The 19,798-nt window shown below is 40.3% G+C and overlaps 1 protein-coding gene across 2 annotated transcripts in view; it reads right to left on the bottom strand.

Annotated features, from left to right (window-relative positions):
• The window catches only part of B3GALNT2 (beta-1,3-N-acetylgalactosaminyltransferase 2), a 55,991-nt gene that overhangs the window by 6,241 nt on the left and 29,952 nt on the right, over positions 1-19,798 (bottom strand). The window contains exons 5-8 of one of the 2 annotated variants that reach the window (XM_026008777.2): positions 18,109-18,204; positions 6,386-6,496; positions 3,609-3,687; positions 317-500 (exon numbers count right to left, since the gene is read on the bottom strand). In XM_026008777.2, coding sequence (XP_025864562.2) covers positions 317-500; positions 3,609-3,687; positions 6,386-6,496; positions 18,109-18,204 — 470 coding nt within the window. The remainder of the gene's footprint in view (positions 1-316; positions 501-3,608; positions 3,688-6,385; positions 6,497-18,108; positions 18,205-19,798) is intronic. The other variant, XM_072755934.1, reaches the window with a different exon arrangement.

Raw genomic sequence — 19,798 nt, 5'->3', positions numbered from 1 at the left:
ACCAAGACACTGACTCATAGGACTGATGCTGTCTCAGAACAGAACGACTCAAAATGAAATCAACTTTTGCCCTGTTTTTGATCAAGATCATTTGCATCATGGATCCGCTCATCTGAATGAGAAAGTAGCAGAATTTTAAAAGGTCAGTCCTCACAAAGAACCAGGATACCAGAGATCACATCCCAAGTGGTCAGGGCTCCTGGGGTGGGTTAAAAAAAAAAAAAAAAAAAAGCAGTGGTCTAATGTCGATAAATTGTTTCCACATCCAAAGAACAGTAAGACAAATGCTACCTACCCAGCATTCTTAACCACCTACCATCTATAGAAGTTCAGTAATTTCGCAGGAACATTTCGGTAAGTGTCGACGACATCCACAAAGACAATGTCGTCATACAAACGGCTTTCCTCCCGCAGTAAGGCGTCTTCCCTGTGGAGATTACTCATATGGTCAAGAAGTCTTCGAGGGCGAGAATGAAGGTTTTGTAAGAGTGCATCACCTTCTACAAAGGAAAAGTTGAGATGGAGAAAACTGCTGTTGCAAACGCTTAAGACCCGGCATGTGGAACGTTCTGCACACTCACCCTCTCCCCGAGGGTGCTAAGGGAAAGCAGCTATGAGGCCCCCCGGGGGGCTGAGAGGACCCATGGTCCCCTCCCCAGATGCCATATAATATCTGCTCACAAGGACACTCCCTAAAGCACCGTTTGTAATGAAAGAAATGGAAGCAATCTTATTTCCATCCCTGACAGGAGAATGGCCAGACCATGGAGCAGTCACATAATGAATAGAGCAGATTTAAAAAAAAAAAAAAAACTTTATCTTGTATGTTCAGAGGAACAGCATCAAAAAATAATGCCAAGGAAAAAGTATCTTTATTGCTGATATATACACTATGATGCTGTAGACCTCAATTACAAAATACTCACATCGAAACTGTTATTGAGATACTACATGTGTAGTGGAAAGCAGGAAAATAAGAACGGGAAGGGTGCACACAAATTTCAGGACAGTAGGACCCTCTCCGAGGGGAGGGAGGAATAGCTGGAAGGGAAGGGGCTTCACCTGTTTCTGTGATTTTTTTTTTTTAAAGGAAGCAGATGTGACAAAATGTAAGTGCAGATGTGACAATATGTCATTCTGAGTAATAAGGACATGGCTATTTCTTACAGCACTATTTTTGGTGTGTTTGTGATATTTCACAATAAAAATACACGTACAAGACATGTTTACTACCTCACACATTAATGAATCACTGGTCACATTTATGCAGGGACTGTCTTCAGATCCTATCGATTTAAGGCAGCAATTTTTTCACCAGGGCAGGATTTTCTCAAATGTCTCACTTCAAATTAGAGAAAACTTCTGAAAAATAAATTGAGTGGCTGAGGGGTGAGGAAACAACAGAGTCGTTTGGCGCCCCACCTTCTGGAACCACAAAGGGAAAGCTGGGGGCGGGGGGTGCAGCGTGGGCAGCTGAAGGCTGAGATTGGACTTCTCTCTCTGCTGCTCTGTGAGCACTGCACAAGCTGCACATTTCCAGGCCTGTCCTCTCATTAGGAGGAGGAGGTGGACTGCATCAGTGACTTTGGGGACTGCTTACTGACACAGTCCTGTGCCCCAAATCTAAATGTTCAGCAGGTCTGGGATGTGGCCTAAGGCTGTATTTAACATGTGTCTTCCTACAAGTCTGACGCCAGTGGACCACAGACTATTGCCCTTCGAGAAACCCAGGCCTTAATGACCTTGTGTCCCAGCTCTTACATTCTACTGTAATATCCTTTTACTTTAAAGACAGAGATAAGTATATACAATTTAACACTTGAAGGAAAGTAAAAGTTAGAAAATTGGAGTAACAGGAGAATAGCTGTAGTAAGATGAGAGCAGAAGGACACTTGGGTGGCTCATGGCTCAGTCAGTTAACTATCTGCCTTCGGCTCAGATAATGATCCCGGGGTCCTGCAACTGAGCCCCACATGGGGGCTCCCTGTTCATTGGGGAGTCTGCTACTCCCTCTCCCTAGATCCCTCTCCTAGAGCCTATGTTTAAATATTCACATTATGAGGAGAAGCTGAGTCCTTGACACCGTCTCCAACAGAAGCACAGACACGCCATGATTGTGGGGTCAGGGAAGCAAAGGTTCTTCCCTCCTGACTGATGAGCAGCACTAAGCCCATTACAGCCATCTGGCCATGGTCCAGTGGTTCTGTAGAAGTCCCTACCTGGCTGGAGGATAAACCAAAGACAGCCACCCAGGCTCAATGAAGTCCAAGGTCACTGATTTGTCAAGATCACCCTTATGGTGAAAGACTGGATGCTCTCTCTCTCTAAGAGCGGGAACAAGACAAAGGCGTCTGCCTGGCCACTTCTACTCAACAGTGTAGTAGACATTCAAGCCATGACAGACAAGGAAAAGCAATTAAAGGCATCCAGATTGGAGGAAAAAAAGTGCAACCACCTCCATTTGCAGATGACATGATCTTATACATGGAAAACCCTAAGGTACACACAAAACTAGTAACTTAATAAATGAATTCAGCAAAATTACAGTATACAAGATTGATATATAAAAATCAATTGTATTCCTATATATTAGCAATGAACAACCTAGAAATGAAGTGTAGAAAACAATTCCACTTATGATAACATCAAAAAGCAGAAATACCAAAGAATAAATTTAGCAAAAGAAATGGAAGACTTATACTCTGAAAATCACAAAACATCACTAAAAGAAACTAGTAAGACCTAAGTCAATGGAAGGACATCCACATTCATGGATCAGAGACTTAATGTCTGAACAGCAACGCTCCCTGATGATCTACGTGTTCAGTGCAACCCCTTTCAAAATCCCAGGTGGATCACTCGCAGAAACTGAAAAGCTAATCCTAAAATTCATTTGGAAATGCAGGGGACCCAGAATAGCCAAAACAATCTTGAAAGAGAACAGAGTTGAAGGATTCATACTTCCTGATGTCAGATACTACGACAAAGTCACATAATCAAGAACAGCATAGTGTTGGTAGATCAAAAGAACAAAACTGATCAAAAGAACAAAACTGAGAACTCAGGGGCGCCTGGGTGGCTCAGTCAGTTAAGCATCCGACTCTTGGTTTCAGCTCAGGTCCTGATCTCAGGGTCTTGAGATTGAGCCACACTTTGGGCTCCACACTCAGCAGGGAGTCTGCTTGAGATTCTCTCCCTCTGCTCCTCGGGCTTGTGCACTCACTCTCTCAAATAAATAAATCTTAAAAAAAAAAAAAAAAAAAAAAGAAAAGAACTGTGAGCCCAGAAATAAATCCTTACATTTAAGGTCGGAAAGTACAGTGAGAAGATTAATGGTTGGTAGGGGATTGGGGAGGGGAGAATGAAGAGTGCTTGCCAGTGGGCAAAGGGTTTCTTTTTGAAGTGATGGAAATGCTCCGGAATTAGTAGAGATGTTTTCATATACTGCAAACCAGTGACTTAATCACTTTAAAAGGGTTAAGTGTACGTGAATTATATATCAATAATGTTTTTCTTTAATGACAAAAAAAAAATCACCTTTTATGTCAAAGTATAGAGTTAGATTAGGTGCATGAGATTCAGGGCACTCTTTCAAGCAGCCAACTTACCCTGAATGGTGTAAATAAAACCACCTGCAACTCCCTCCACACCTTCCATGAATTCATGAGGCAAGGCGCCCTCCCCAGCCTGAAAGCAACAAGAACAGAAGTGCTCAATGTTTCATTACTAAAAATACATTTCTTCTATTTTAAAACTGATTTGGCAAAATTCATAATGTGACTCTACAGCAGATAAATCCATCTGAGACTTACACAATCAGGATGACATCAGTATTCTCCTATTTTTATCTGATTACAATATTAAAGATGAGGTATACATGGCAGTCCACAGTGTTCAGAATTCCAACTTACACAGAATCATATATTCTTAAACTTGCTACCATAATAGTACAAAACCCAACTATTTTATACCATAATCCTACCACTTAAAATTACCACCTTTGATTTCTTGGAGAGTAAAAACTGCCACTCTCAAATACACCTAGGCACATTTTTAAAGTTTGCTCTACTGCACACAGAATAGCCCTTTGAAATAAACCATACTGTACAGAGCAGTGTTTTAGGGCTATCGAGAGACACGGTTCTGATGTGATTGTGGGAATTTGTCATTTAGTTGAAAATACGGTTTTCAATATGGAGGAAACTACCAAAGCTTTGCTGAGCCAGGAAAGGTTGTATACTGTATTTTTTCATCATGTACTCTACACTGTTTTGGCATGTTTAGAATTTGATGGTACTTTTTATTAACTTCTTTCTAAAAGGTCACCATTTGGCTTTTAAGTTTTTGACATTATCGCTTGCTGGCAAGCCAGCAAGACTCAGGGACACTTTCAGCTTTATGCATTTATGATGGAAACCTTTATTTGTACGTGGGGTTTCCTAGAAGAGGCTACCAAGTCACCAGACTTCAAGGTTAGCTGAGTGTGTAAGCTATGTTTAGCCCTCTACAACCATATTTATCCCAAGTAGATCATTTGAGTTTTTCCATTTGAATCTAGTCTTCAACTCAGAAGTCATCTGGTTTCCTTTTGTGCAACCAACTTAATTAACTAAAGGATTCTGGCACATTTTGGATATTTTTAAGTTTCATAAATAGAAAAGGAGGTGACATGTTAAAGGCACTTGCCTTGGAAATAAGAAAAGAATAAAACTATAATTAAATATCCTAAGACATTTGATTGTAAATAAAGGACTGTTCGTAATAAAGGTTGAGATCCTAACCACAACCCACAAGGCTAAGTCTGTAATTATATATGAATCTGTGATCTAATGTCTTTCTTCCTCACTGGAGTGTGATTCCACTGTGGGCCAGGAGTGGTTTTCGAAACAAGTAACAGCAGACCATCTAACGTTCATTTCAAATTCAAGAATTAATTCACATGAAGATTAATAGTTAATAAAAATAGACTAAGCTGGGAAGCCTGAGTGGCTCAGCAGTTGAGCACTTGCCTGCCTGCGTGCCTGCCTTTGGCTCAGGGCATGATCCCAGAGTCCTGAGATCGAGTCCCACGTCAGGCTCCCTGTCCCTCTCATGAATAAATAAAATCTTAAAAAAAAAAATAGACTAAGCTTTTGATCTGAGATGCCAAGAACTTTCTGAATGATCACACCAGAGCTCAAGGAGGACGAGACTGTGTTTGTGACACCACCACAAATGCCACTTGTTTAAGGCTCATCATTTTAAGTCTGCCTTATCATCCCCACATTTACTTGGAGATATTTACTCATCAAACTGTTTTAAATTTGAAGCAAATATGAATAAATGAAAAATAAGAGGTAGATATCTCTGCAATAGGGATGCCTGGAGGGCTCAGCAGTTGAATGTCTGCCTTCGGCTCAGGGTGTGATTTGGAGTCCTGAGATTGAGTCCCACATTGGGATCCCTGCATGGAGCCTACTTCTCCCTCTGCCTGTGTCTCTGCCTCTTTCTCTCTCTCATTAACAAATATATAAATAAAATCTCAAAAAAAACCAAAACAAAACTCAGCAATATAAATGAAAGTAAAAACTCCATCTTATTTTCATTTTCAAGTACTGTGGTCTATGCTATTTTAACAAATATCCTGCTTTAAGGATGAGTGAATATTTTGAAAACTATTGAGCAAGTGTCCTTCAAGAATGTTAGCTTAAGGGATCCCTGGGTGGCGCAGCGGTTTAGCGCCTGCCTTTGGCCCAGGGCGCGATCCTGGAGACCCGGGATCGAATCCCATGTCGGGCTCCCAGTGCATGGAGCCTGCTTCTCCCTCTGCCTATGTCTCTGCCTCTCTCTCTCTCTCTCTCTCTCTGTGTGTGTGTGCGACTATCATAAATAAATAAAAATTTTTTAAAAAGCTTGAAAAAAAAAATGTTAGCTTAAAAATTATTGAGAAATAAAATATCACACTTTTTAAAATGCACCAATCTTTTTTTTTTTAAGATTTTATTTATTCATGAGAGAGAGAGAGAGAGAGGCAGAGACACAGGCAGAGGGAGAAGTAGGCTCCATGCAGGGAGCCCAACGTGGGACTCAACCCTGGGTCTCCCGGATCATGCCCTGGGCTGAAGGCAGCGCTAAACTGCTGAGCCATCCAGGCTGCCCTAAAATGCACTAATCTTAAGGCAAAACTGTGTGTTTACTAACGCTAGAGTGAGAAAATCATAGAACATTTGAGTTCTTTGTTTTTACTATGATGATTCAACATTTTTTGCTGTACTTGCTCTCAAATACCCAAGATCCATTGCTCCACATTCCCTGGGGTGATGTAAAAGTAAAGTTAAAAACACTTTTTATATATTAAAAAATGCTGAAGTATGCTCAACAGCCTTAGGAAGAGAGGATGACTTACTGTAATGACTCGGAGAACTCCCCCACCATCATTTACAGTCACTTTGTGGAGATTTCTTGACACAAGGCCTTGGAGGTCTTGGCTCTCCCACACAATGGTACCTTCGAAGCTCTTTTTGTGGAAAGATGAAGTGAGTTGAATTCTTTATTGTTGTCATTTAGGTTTTAAGTTTTTAAAGAAAAATTAATTTTTTTTCTAAGACCTATTGGTTAAAAATTTTATCCCCCACTCTAACATACAACACTGTTAAATGTTGGTGTATATTCATGAGTCTTTTTTTTTCCCATGCACATCTTAAAGATACAAGTACAAAGTGCAGAGACAATTGTGCACACTGCTGCTTGCATTTTCCACTACACCTGACACCACCATAGCTGGTACAACCATTCTTTACCACACACACCTAACTCACGTGCCCTCGAGTACATGCATTCTGAGTCCCACAAACAGTTCCCCACCCGCAGACACTGAGACTCTACAAATATCTAAGGAAGCTGTGTTTTGGTGTAAATGTTTATTTTTCCCTAATAACTTGTTTTGTTTCAAAATACATTCAGAGGTGAAATTATGGGGAAAAGAAAGAAATAGAGATATTTTATACAGATTTTGGGACACAATGCCAAACTGTCTTTTCAAAAGTTAATTATACTAATTTCCCAATTCAAAAAATACTACCTCCATTGTATTCTTCCAAGTATGGGATATTGATGAAAGCAAATAAGTTTCAATTTAGTACATTAAAAAATGATTCCTCATTTAATTGCGTTTCTTTTGATTTCTAATGTTTATAAATTATATAGTCTCTCCCGGGAATTACGGACCCATGCTTCTTCGCCATTTAGCTACTGAGTTTTCTAATTTTCTTATTAGTCTTGTTATCTTGTAATAAATAATTCTGTGTGTATATTATAAGCTAAAGTGCTTTTTTTCAGAATTGTTTGCCACTTAACTTTTTTTTTAAATTAAAAGGTCTATAAGTTTTATCTTGTCAAATTTGGCAAGCTTTTTGTTTGTGATTATTACTATTAAATTTTGAACTTAGAAAGTTGTATTCCTCTGCCCCAAGGTTTGTTACACACTTAAATTCTAGTGTCTTCTAATTTCTCCATGGGTGCTCAGCTGCTCCTCTGCACCGCTCAGGCCATACCCAACTGTCAGCTCCTCTGGCTTGCTCCAGGGATCCAACAGAAGGCAGCCAGTTCCCAATTCTTCTCTACCACATCAGCTTGTCTTCTTTTCCTAATAAGACTTATCACTCTGATATTTACTGTTTATGTTCCTATTGTCCAACGAACTGTTCCCACTAGAATGCAAGCACCATGAGAGCAGGGATCTTGTCGGTCTTATTAACTACTATATCCCTGGCACCTAGAATGGCCTGACATACAGAACAGGCACTCGAAAAATAGTTACTTAATAAATAATGTTAAACTCAAAATGAATTGGAATGAATTTTGGTCTAGAGCATGAGACAAAAGATACAGTTTTAATATTCTTTAAAATTTTTCACATATTAAAATTAAGAGATAAAGTGTTTTACAGTAATGTCTCAGTTAGCCAGCATTATAAGGATACCATATAAAACTGAATTTGTCCAATAAGCTAGGCCAGTGGTTTGAAAACTCTTTGTAAAGTATTACAACTCATCTACAAAACAGATAAAAACACTAAGAGTTGGGATTCCTCAGGCAGTCTGTCACTTTATATTCAGCTACCAGATTCTTCATTTATGTTGCTGGTAAGGCTCCTATGCACCTTGAGAAGCCCCAGGGTTCCTGAGAGCAGGCATCACAGACACGCTGCGGGTGGTCACTGCCTGACCTCCACCATGGGGAAAATGATGCCCACCTCACAGGGCTGTGCTGAGGGTTAACGATGACTTAAGTGCAGGGTCTCTGCTTAGCAAAGCAGAGCTTTATGATCATTGGCTGGAATGCAGAAAGCGGAGTCCCCTTTAAAAGATCTCATTGTGTTATCTTGGTAACAGGAGCGGATTATTTCTATTTTCTCCCTGGGAGGCCTTAACTCACTATTCAACTTGACCTTGAATCTCAATTCCCTAAAAACAGTGTTCTTAGAGGTATATGCACAGAGGAAAAAAAACAAGTCTAGGGAGAAATATACCATATATGCTGGGAAACAGATGGATATCATCATATTCCTCTAAACTTTCTATACTTTGTCAAGTTCTCAACAGTGAATATGTATTCCTCTCATACGTTTTTCATCTTTTATGATTGGGAAACATTTTTTTAAACTAAACATATGTGTACAACAAAATAAATTTGGAGTCCATATTCTTCTAGATGCAAGCCATTATTTAAACTTTTAAATGTCTACAACGTAGCAAGCTGTGGGCGACACAAAGATTTAGAAGAGTGAAATGAAATAGCTCCTATCTTCAAATCCTCATAATATGCCCTGAAAGGGTCTGCAACAAAGGAAAGTCATTTGGCCTTAGGAGGTCAGCCAGGATTCCAAATGACTGTGAGAATGGAGCAGAATCTTAAAGGCATTGGAATCAGGAAAGGGAGAGGCGGATGAAAGAACTCACCAAAAGGCAGACCCTAAGAGCACTGCGTGTTCAGAAAAGTGTGAAGCATTTAGTACTACCCAAGTCCCAGGCTGATGAAAGGAGATGTAAAAAAGAGTAGCCCCAGTCTGCACTGCCTGTGGCATAGAGTCTGTCCTTCATCTTGAAGGCAGGGGGAAAGCATTTAAGTTTACAAGCACAAGAGTGACACAATCCTAACCGCAATTTTAGAAAGTCCACTCCAGGGGCACCTGAGTGGTTCAGTTGGTTAGGTGTCTGCCTGAGGCTCAGGTCATGATCCCAGGGGTTCCCCTACGCCCGCCCCCCACGCTGTCGGGGCTCCCTGCTCAGCGGGGACCTGCTTCTCCTTCTCCCTCTCCCCTTCCCCTTGCTTCTGCTCTTTCAAATAAATAAAATCAAATCTTTTTTTTTAAAAAAAGGTCACTCCAATAGTAGAACAGCATCAGGGTAGGCTGGTGGGGAAATGGTAAGTGCACTTTTATAGAAGTCTAAGTGAGAAGAAGTAAGCACTTATTTAGAAATTAAAATCGCCTTCTGAGAAACTGAAGGAGACACCAATATATGGAAAGATATTCAAGCTCATAGATTGGAAGTATTAATATTATTAAAATGTCCATACTACCCAAAGCAGTCTATAAATTCAATGCAATCTCTATCAAATTCCAATGATGTTTTCACAGAAATACAATAAGGACTACTAAAATCTGGATGAAACCACAAAAGACAGCAAATAGCCTAAGCAGTCTTAAGGACAAAAAAACTAGAAGGGTTGTACCTCCTGATTTCAAACTATGTTACAAAACTAATAGGATCAAAAACAGTATGATACTGGCATAAAAACTGACATGTAGATCAATGAACAGAAGAGAGAGCCCAGAAATAAACCCACACATATACGGTCAACTAATTTACAATAGAGGAGGCAAGCATATGCACTACTCGGGAAAGAACAGTCTTTTCAATAAGTGGTGTTGGACAAACTGGACAGCCACATGCAAGGAATAAACCTGGGCCACTACCCTAAACCACACACAAAAATCAACTCAACATAGATCAAAGACCTGAACATAAGACCTGACACCATAGAACTCCTAGTATAAAACCTAGGCGGGAAGCTCCCTGACACTGGTCTTGGCGATGATTTTTTTTTAATTCAACACCAAATGCAAAGGCAACAAATGCAAAAATAAACTGGGACTACCTCACACCAAAAAGCTGCTGCACAGCAAAGGAAACCATCAACACAACAAAAAGGAAGCCTAAGAATGGGAGAAGATATTTGCATATCGGGTACTTGACAAGGAGCTACTATCAAAAAGATATAAAGAACTCCCACAACTCAACAGCAAAAGGCCAACCAATCAATTAAAAGATGGGGAAAGGATCCGAATAGTTCCGAAAGAACACATACAGATGGCCAACAGGTACATGAAAAGATGCTCAACATCGCTCATCATCAAGGAAATGCAAATCAAAACTACCATGAGATATCACCTCACACCTATCAGAGTGATGACCACTATCAGAAGGATAAGAAATAACAAGTGTGCTGGAGAGAATGTACTGAAAAGAGGATCCCTGCAGCCACCGTGGAAAACAGGACGGAGGGTCCTCAAAAAAATTAAAAGCAGAACAACTCTATGATCCAGTAATTCCACTTCTGGGTATTTATCTGAAGGAAATGGAAACACTCACTTGAAAAGACATCTGAGCCCCATGTTCACTGCAGGACATTTACAACAGCCACAATATGGACACAACCTGAATGCCCATAGACAGATGAAGGAATAAAGAAAATGTGACACAAACATAGAAACACGCACACACATACACAGAGGAATATTATTCAGCCATAAAAAGAAAGGAAATCTTGCCATTTCCAACATGGAGCTCGAGGGCACTATGCTAAGTGAGCACAGTCCAACAGAGAAAGACAAATACCATTTGATTTTCAAAAAGCAAAAAACAAAACAATGAACTCTGATACAGAGAACAGATAGGTGATTGCCAGAGGCGGGGGTTGGGTGAAATGGGTGAAGGGGGTGAAAAGGTACAAATTTCTAGTTGTAAAATAGTAAGTCCTGGGGAAAAAGCATGGTGACTACAGTTAATAATACTGTATTGTATATTTGAAAGTTGCTAAGAGAGCAGATCTTAAAAGTTCTCATCACAAGAAAAGAAATGTAACTGTGCAGTGATGGATGTTAACCAGATTAGTGTGATCATTTTGCAATACTGAATCATTATATTGTATACCTGAAACTAATATATGTCAATTATACCTCAATAAAAGAAAGAAAAAAAGACTGTCTTCTGAGTTGAACTAATTTAATGCTTACATGAAAAGGAACAATGTCTCTAATAACTGAGAAGAGCTCTGAGATTGAAGCTTCATTAGTAAAATCACTACCTTAAAACAATGTATCAAGTGGCCACTATAAAAAAGCTGGGTTAAGAGAGAAATTTTGGCAATGTAGCAATGTCCAATGGAAGAAATGCAGGAATTGGAAGATAAAAAGCATTCTAGTCACACCCTACCTGAATGAGCCAGATCTCTAAAACAAACACATCCCACTATTCTAGTCAAATTCAATGATCAAACCAAGCACTGTTCTGATTTGGGTTTTTGATGCCTGACCTCTCAGTAAAGAGGTTCCCAGATAGGGGTCATTACTTTCAAATCTAATAAGCTATTACTCATTAAAGATGAATGAATGGACATTCTGGTTTACAAACTGCTCTTCAGAGAATTTATTCAGTGTCATTCAATGACATTCTGATCTTCTCTAAGTGAACTACTTTAAAGGTCAGTGCTAGAACCCAAAAGCTAATTCCTAGACCTTTGACAACGTGAGCTGCTTTGGGTTAATCATATGTCTTTCTCCTGACAAACAGCTTCCTGCCCTTGGTATACTTTCCTTTAAAACTTTAATAGTGATAAATTTTTTAAAAAAAATTTTAACATACAGTGCAATTTTTGTTTCGGGAGAATTCAATGATTCATCACTTATATACATGCAGTGCTCAGTGCTCATCACAACTAGTGCCCTCCCTTAATACCCATCCCTCATCCAGCCCATCCCCCACCCACCTCCCTCCATCAACTCTCCATTTGTCTCTATTGTTATGAGTCTGTTATGGTTTCCCTCCACCCTCCCACAGGTTCATTTCTTTTGTTTCTTAAATTCCACATATGAGTGAAATCATATGGTATGTCTTTATCTGACTGACTTATTTCACTTAGCATACTATGCTCTAGCTCCATCTACATTGTCGCAAATGACAAGATTTCATTCTTTTGGATGGCTGAGTAATATTCTATTACATATATGTACCACATCTTCTTTATCCATTCATCTGTGGATGGACATTCGGGCTCTTTCCATAGTATGGTTCTTGTTGAGCCCTGCTATATATAAACATTGGGATGCATTTACCCCTTCAAATCTGTATTTTTGTATCCTTTGGGATACCTAGTAGTGCAATTGCTGGATCATAGGGTGGTTCTATTTTTAACTTTTTGAGGAATCTCCATACTATTTTCCAGAGTGGCTGCACCAGTCTGCATTTCCACCAAGAGTGCAGGAGGATTCCTGTTTCTTCACATCTTCACTAAAACCTATTGTTTCTCGTGTTAATTTTAGCCATTCTGACAGGTATGAGGTAGTATCTCTCTCTCTCTCTCTTTTTTTAAGATTTATTTATCTGAGAGAGAGTGTTCAAGAGCGTGCGTGAGTTGGGGAGGAGCATAGAGTGGGAGAGAAGCAGACTCCCTGCTGAGTGTGGAGCTTGATCCCAGGACTCCAAGATCACGATCTGAGCTGAAATCAGGAGCTGGCCACTTATCTGACTGAGCCACCCAGGCACCCCTAATCCTGGTTTTAATTTGTATTTTCCTGATGATGTGTGATGCTGAGCATCTTTTCACATGTCTGTTAACCATCTGGATGTTTTTTTCTAAAAAAGTGTCTATTTGCATCTTCTATTCCATAGACTACCTTTTAGTTTTGTTGTTTGCTTCTCTGTGCAGAAGCTTTTTATCTTGATGAAGTCCGAAGAGTTCATTTTGCTTTTGTTTCCTTTGCCTCCAGCAATGTGTCTAGTGCTATGGCCGAAGTCAAAGAGGTTGTTGCCAGAATAGTGATAAAGTTTGGAAGAAATGATACCAGATATGTTTAAGAGAAAGAAATGATAGGATTTAGTAAGTGCCTGGATATGAGAGTTGAGGGTAAATCCCATGATTCTGGTTTGGGTGCCTGAGAAAAGGGAGATACCCAAGACTGAAATACAGGGAGAGAGAACGATAGGATGGAAATGATGTTACCAACAGCATGCCCCTGGGATACTCGTGTGGAGAAGCTCCATTGGCAGAAGTACATATGGAGTACCTAAGAGAAATGTGGGCTATAGCTGGATTTAAGAGCCATTAGCAAATAGGAGGTGATGGATAAAACTGCCAGGGAAGAATGAGTAAAACAAACAGAAAGTTGGGTAGCAAATCCTAATGATGAAGAGGAAAGCAAGAGAGGAGATAATGAAGTATAGAGAGAAAGACTGAGCTAGATGTGGCAAAACCAAAAGAATATAGATTATATAAGCTAAAAGAAAAATGCAATCAACTAAGTGAAGGACAAAGTGTCCCTTGGAGCTGGCAGCAGAGTCACTGGAATCTTAGTGACTGCAGTTTCAGGTGAATGATACCAAAAGTAAAAGCTACCATGACCAAATAAAAATTCTTCACCTTGAAACTACGAATCTAGAAAATATGATGAAACAAGTAATTCTCTGTCCTGTCCATTCACTGACACTTGGCATCTTGCCTCACGTATTTCATGGTGGCTCCTGCTGGCACCGAACCGCAGTTAACTTGTGACTGGGATATGATACAACATCAACAATGTGGACTACACTGAGTAACTCCCAGAAAAACTCATTGGCCCCCCAAATGGTCCTGGTTCATTCATTGCACTTCTAGAAGCCAGCGGTTATTACCGAAGGGAGGAGCTGTAACTACTCCCCCTTTCCTGTACCTATTCCTGTTCCATGTCACAGCTGATCTCTATTCTGAGATTCTCAGATGCCTGCTTTCTACTCTCTGATGCAAACTAACCCTAAAGCTAGGATCTCTTCGGAGGAGAAACAGCTTGTTTGTGGCAATTTCTTGCTAAGATCATTAAACCAAAACAGAAGCTAGGAAAAACAGCACGGTATGGGCTGGAAAAAGGAGATCTCATCTATAGCATAAGCATGCTCTCTCTACAACTCCTTCCACATATTGTCATTTCTTTTGTGTCATATTTCTAACTTTTCATCTAGCTACTCATCCATAGTAGCTTAAATCTATAGTATTTCTGCACTTAATTTTTGGTGGACTGGGTAAATGATTACATCTGAAGAATTTCAACTGTTATAAACACTGAGTGTGTAAATACCCAAACAGCTCACAGTGATGTCTCTAGTGACTCAGGTGAACAAAAATAGTCTTTTTATTGAAATCAGTTTCAGGTTTCAACTGCACTAATAAGGAAAATACAAAATTAGAGAAATAAATATTTTAAGAGAGGCACAGAGAGATCTGCATTTAAATCTGTGGCTCCCACTGAGATTTATGCTCTCATGAGTCACACGATGAAAACACTACAAGAGCTCTGCTTACTTGACAAGCTTACGGCTGACATGTTACTCCAGTAGGCTGTGAGGTGCAGGGGGAATAAGATGATGAAGAAATCATTTACTACTCTCTTGAAAATGCACAAATGATATCTGTCTTTTGTCATTCTTTGTTGATGATATGCATTCATCACTATCATTTTTTCTGTGCTAATAAACCCAATTAGGCTTGAAGCAACAAAAATGAGTATCTATGTACAATTAAACACGGTTTCAACAAAAGTAGGATTTTGTGTAAAAGGACAATTTTTTAAAGAGTTTGTTTTTATAAAGCAAATATGTATTTATCACAGAACATTTAGAAAATGCACAAAAAGAAGAAAATACAAATCATCTATAATCCTACCTCCTCACCCCTGGGTATAGCCACTGTTAAATAATGCACGTTTTTAAAAGAAAAAATATTACTCAGAAGTAATGAAAAAAAAGTCAATTTAGCTTAAAGCTTAAAGTGAAATAAAGCTCACAAGGCTGTAGGCATGAAAAATCTTAACCGAAATGAACACTCACTGTCCCATCATTAGCACCTCCTATTAGATACACCATCCTTGCCTCAACTCTAGTGTTATTTTGAAAAATTTCCACTCTATAGAAAAGTTGAAATTAATGCCCAAATCACCTAGACTCAGCAACTGTTAACATTTGGTCACATCTGCTTTATCTCTGTCTGTATACACACACACACACATATTTTCTTTCTTGTTGGTTGTTAAGCACTTGAAAGCAAATGCAGGTATCATGACATGTCACCTCTGAATTACTTCAACATGTACTTCCTAAGAACAAGGATATTCTAAGGGAAAGTAATAATTTTTGTGGGTAAATCAAAATTTATAATTCTATCTAGAAGACTGACCAAGATAGTGGGCCAGACTCTGTAACACTGTGATTAGCCTGAAGTATTAAGCTTATTTTCTTCCTCTTTGCCCCACATTGTGACTCCTACCTCTTCAATAGTTTCTTAAGCTCACCACCATCGACATTTTGAGCCAGATAATTGTTGTGGGGGCTTCTGTGTGTGTTGTAGGGTGTTCAGTAGCATCACTGGCCTCTGGATGCCAGTACCACTCCACACCCAGCTGTAACAACTGAATGTGTCTCTGGACATTGCTAAACACCCCTCACAGGCACATGGACCCAACTGCAGAAACTCTACTCTCCAAGAACGGATCCTGCAAATCCAGATGAGTAGCAGCAGGAATAAGGACAGTATGCATTTATTTACTGAATGCTTACCATGCATGTGGCAGCATGTTCTAAGCATTCTGCATGTACGAAAATCATTTAGTCCCTAAAATAAGCCTCTCAACTGGGTCACACAGCTCCACCACCTTACAGATGAGAGAATGGGGGTGGTGAGACTGAATGGTTCGCACAAGGGCCACCAAGACTCCGAGGGACGGCGCAGGGTTTCCAAATCTCCCGTGCTGCAGGCACAGCTGCCCACTCAGGCACTTGGCCACAGGTGTGCCCTCAAATACCTGCTCCCTGGTGCATCATTTTTCTCTTTCCTACTCATGCTAATCCTAAGTCTTTTCAACTCCACGTCAGGCTTCAAACCTCTCTGGATACCACCTCACACAATGCTAGTGTTCCTGGACTCCTCAGAATAACATGACTCTCCCTTTGGGAAGAGTTCTAGGAACCACAGAGAGCCTGAGGTTCTGCCCATGCTCGTTCTGAGTAGAAAGTCTCATTGATGACTTGCTTCAATCCTCAAGGAGCTTAGTTAACATAGGAAAATCACTTATAACCATGCCTGGCACACAGGAAGTTAGGTCAAGTATCAGTGTTAGCTCCTCTCATCTCTCTAGGATATAAGCTGCTTTAAGGGCAGGGATCCTCATACTGTGTCCTCACACAGCCCCAGTGCTTGACACATACTAATTTCTCAAATATTTCCTGAATAAATGAATAAATAAACCAAAGAATGGCTTCCTTCAAAAGCTGAGATCCAATACTTAGCCAATACTACTACTTAATTAAAAATAAAAGATACTTTTGATGATGCATATTTCATTTAACAAAGAAAAAAGTTCATACATGAGATTAAAAGGAATACAAGGACACAGGAAAATTGGCATTCCCATATAATGCTGATGATAACTCAAATTATACAAGCTGCTAAACCATCTTCCGGAAAGAAATCACATGCCTTAGAAATGTGTATAAAGTTCAAACTAACAACTCATCCTAAGAAAATAACCAGTTACGGATACCAAGGAGTATAAGGATGTTCAGTAGTGTTTTTTTATGGTAACACTGAGAAATTGGAAATTTGTTCCAGAATGTTTTAGTTTTGCTTTTATTTAAAATATTTTTAAGCAAGGGTGCCTGGGTGGCTCAGTCGGTCAAGTGGCTGCCTTCGGGTCAGGTCATGATCTCAGGGTCCTGGGATCCAGCCCTACATCAGGCTCCCTCCCCAACGGGAAGTCTGCTTCTTCCTCTCCCTCCACCCCTCCCCCTGCTCGTGTGCTCTCTCTCTCAAATAAATAAAATCTTCAAAAAAAATGTTTTTAAGCAGAAGTTCGTGTACAGGTGAAATAAAGGAGATCTCTTTCACATCTACAGAATTAACATATATCGTTTCAACCACTTGTACTCAACACTAAAGATCCATAGCATATTATAAGATGTGTTGTATAATGCAAACAGAACCACAAAACCAAACAGAACCACAAAACCAATGGTAGGAAAATGTTTCTTGGTTTGTCAGCAGAGCTGGTCAATGGTCTAGCTTCCATGTGTTAGCTCAGCTTTGACAGTGCAGAATGAACTCTACAGCTGACCTAAAGTGACTCCCAAAGATGTTTGGGAAACTGACCCCTATTGTGGCTCCAAAGCCCTGACATGAGGAATGTACTCAGACTAGACTGAACCAGCCTAGCAAGGCCAAGGTAGATGAATGAGTAATCTATTTATGTCCAATTGTGCAATCCTCTGCAACCATGCTGAGGCTTAACTGCAGGCTGATGCGGGCACTTGGCAGGTATATGAGGGGATCTCTAGGACACATGTACTTAAGACTAGACCTAGATGGACCTAGAAGCTGACAGTTGTGTTTTCAGACAGGTTCTACAACCTTGAGAGGTTGTATTCATCTTGGAAATGTGGCCAATCTCTTTGTAATTATCCTGCCTAGCCTCTACCTGCCCCCACCATCTTTCAGTAATTAAACGACTTGATTTATTCAAATGGTATGTGTGTCTTATGTTTCCATCAATCCATACCTATCTATTATCCTTTGTCCCTAAAACAGCCATGCAGTTCTCTTCTCCACTAACTAAACCACACAATGTCTGCAGAGTGTGGTTCATACTGGGCTCTGTGAAGGTACGGTGCAAAGTGCTACATTTCAGTGCACACAGAGTTGGTAGCCCCATCCACTGCTCTAAAGAGCTGTCCTGGAACAAAATATCAAGCGCCTGCCCCTGCGAGCACATACCCAGGCCTGTGAAGGACCACACTGGTAAGATAGCCTTTCCATTACACCCCATACCTCAGGCAGGATGAACTGTTCCACAGGCTTGTACCACAGCTTGTTCACCTGCACACCACAGCTCGGAGGACTAAAGCGAGCCACAAAGAGGGCCTCCTACAAATGGGAGGGAGGGGGACAAGAAATAGGGAAAAAAAAAAAAAGAGAGAAAGAGAAAGATTTTACGTCAGACACTGAGTATGCAGCAAGTTTTCAAATATTTTCTATCTTGATCAGCTTAATCCTCAATGGCCCCAACCATGGTTAATATGGGTATACTGATGTTTAGACATCATTTGTTTTCCAGTGCAATCATGGTTATTAAATAGATATTTAAGATAACAAAAGCTGTCCTGAAGTTCTAGAACACAAAATAAAATCTGCATAACCTTAAAAAAAGCCCACCTTGAAATGAGGAGCATTAGGGGAGGTGTGAGGTGTTATATCAAGCCGACTTACTAGGTTTAACCCCAAGGGTTAAGAATAAACTGAAAGATCACGTATTTCTATACAGAACAAAGGTACTCCAGGAGCCCCCCATTTCCAAAGTAACCTTTAGGGAAAAAAAGACAGAAACAAAAAAGGGAAACATAAAAGAGGGCTGATTCCTATTATGTCTAGAGGCACACCTCATTAACTGCACTTGGCTTTACTGTGCTTGGCAAAGTATTGTGTTTTCACAAATGGAGGGTTTGTGGCAATCCCGCAATGAACAAGTCCAGAGGCACCATTCTTCCAACAGTATTGTTTCACTTCATGTTTCTATGTCACATTTTGGTAATCCTTGTAATATTTCACATTTTTTCATCATTACTTTTTTGTTGTGGTAATCTGTGATGCTACTCTAATTGTGGGGGACCACAAACTGCTCTCAAATAAGATGGCAAACTTAATTGATAAACCCACTGACCCAGGCTTCCTTATCCCTCTCCCCACCCCCTCCCAGGCCTCCCCTATTTCCTGAGACACAGTATTGAAATTCAACCACTTAATACCCCTACAATGGATTCTGTGTGTTCAAGTGAAGGGAAGAGTCGCCTGTTTCTTACTCTAAATCAAAAGCTAGCATGATAAAGCTTAGTGAGGCAAGTAAGGAAAGTTAAAAGCAGAGACAGGCTGAAAGCTGTGCCTCTTGTGCCTTTTTGTGAATGCAAAGGAACAGTTCTCGTGAGAAACTCAAAGAGCCTCTCCAGTGAACACATGAATAATAAGAAAGTGGCACTGTTGGTGGGAATGTGAACTGGTGCAGCCACTCTAGAAAACTGTGTGGAAGTTCCTCAAAGAGTTAAAAATAGATCTGCCCTACGACCCAGCAATTGTACTGCTGGGGATTTACCCCAAAGATACAGATGCAGTGAAACACCGGAACACCTGCACCCCAATGTTTATAGCAGCAATGTCCACAATAGCCAAACTGTGGAAGGAGCCTTGGTGTCCATCGACAGATGATGGATAAAGAAAATGTGGTCTAGGGATCTCTGGGTGGTGCAGCAGTTTGGCGCCAGCCTTTGGCCCAGGGCGCGATCCTGGAGACCCGGGATCGAATCCCACATCAGGCTCCTGGTGCATGGAGCCTGCTTCTTCCTCTGCCTGTGTCTCTGCCTCTCTCTCTCTCTCTCTCTCTCTGTGACTATCATAAAAAAAAAAAAATGTGGTCTATGTATACAATGGAGTATCACTCAGCCATTAGAAACGACGAATACCCACTATT

Source organism: Vulpes vulpes, chromosome 4, assembly GCF_048418805.1.
Source record: "Vulpes vulpes isolate BD-2025 chromosome 4, VulVul3, whole genome shotgun sequence".
Classification (NCBI taxonomy): domain Eukaryota; kingdom Metazoa; phylum Chordata; class Mammalia; order Carnivora; family Canidae; genus Vulpes; species Vulpes vulpes.
This window is presented reverse-complemented; position numbering and strand designations above follow the sequence as displayed.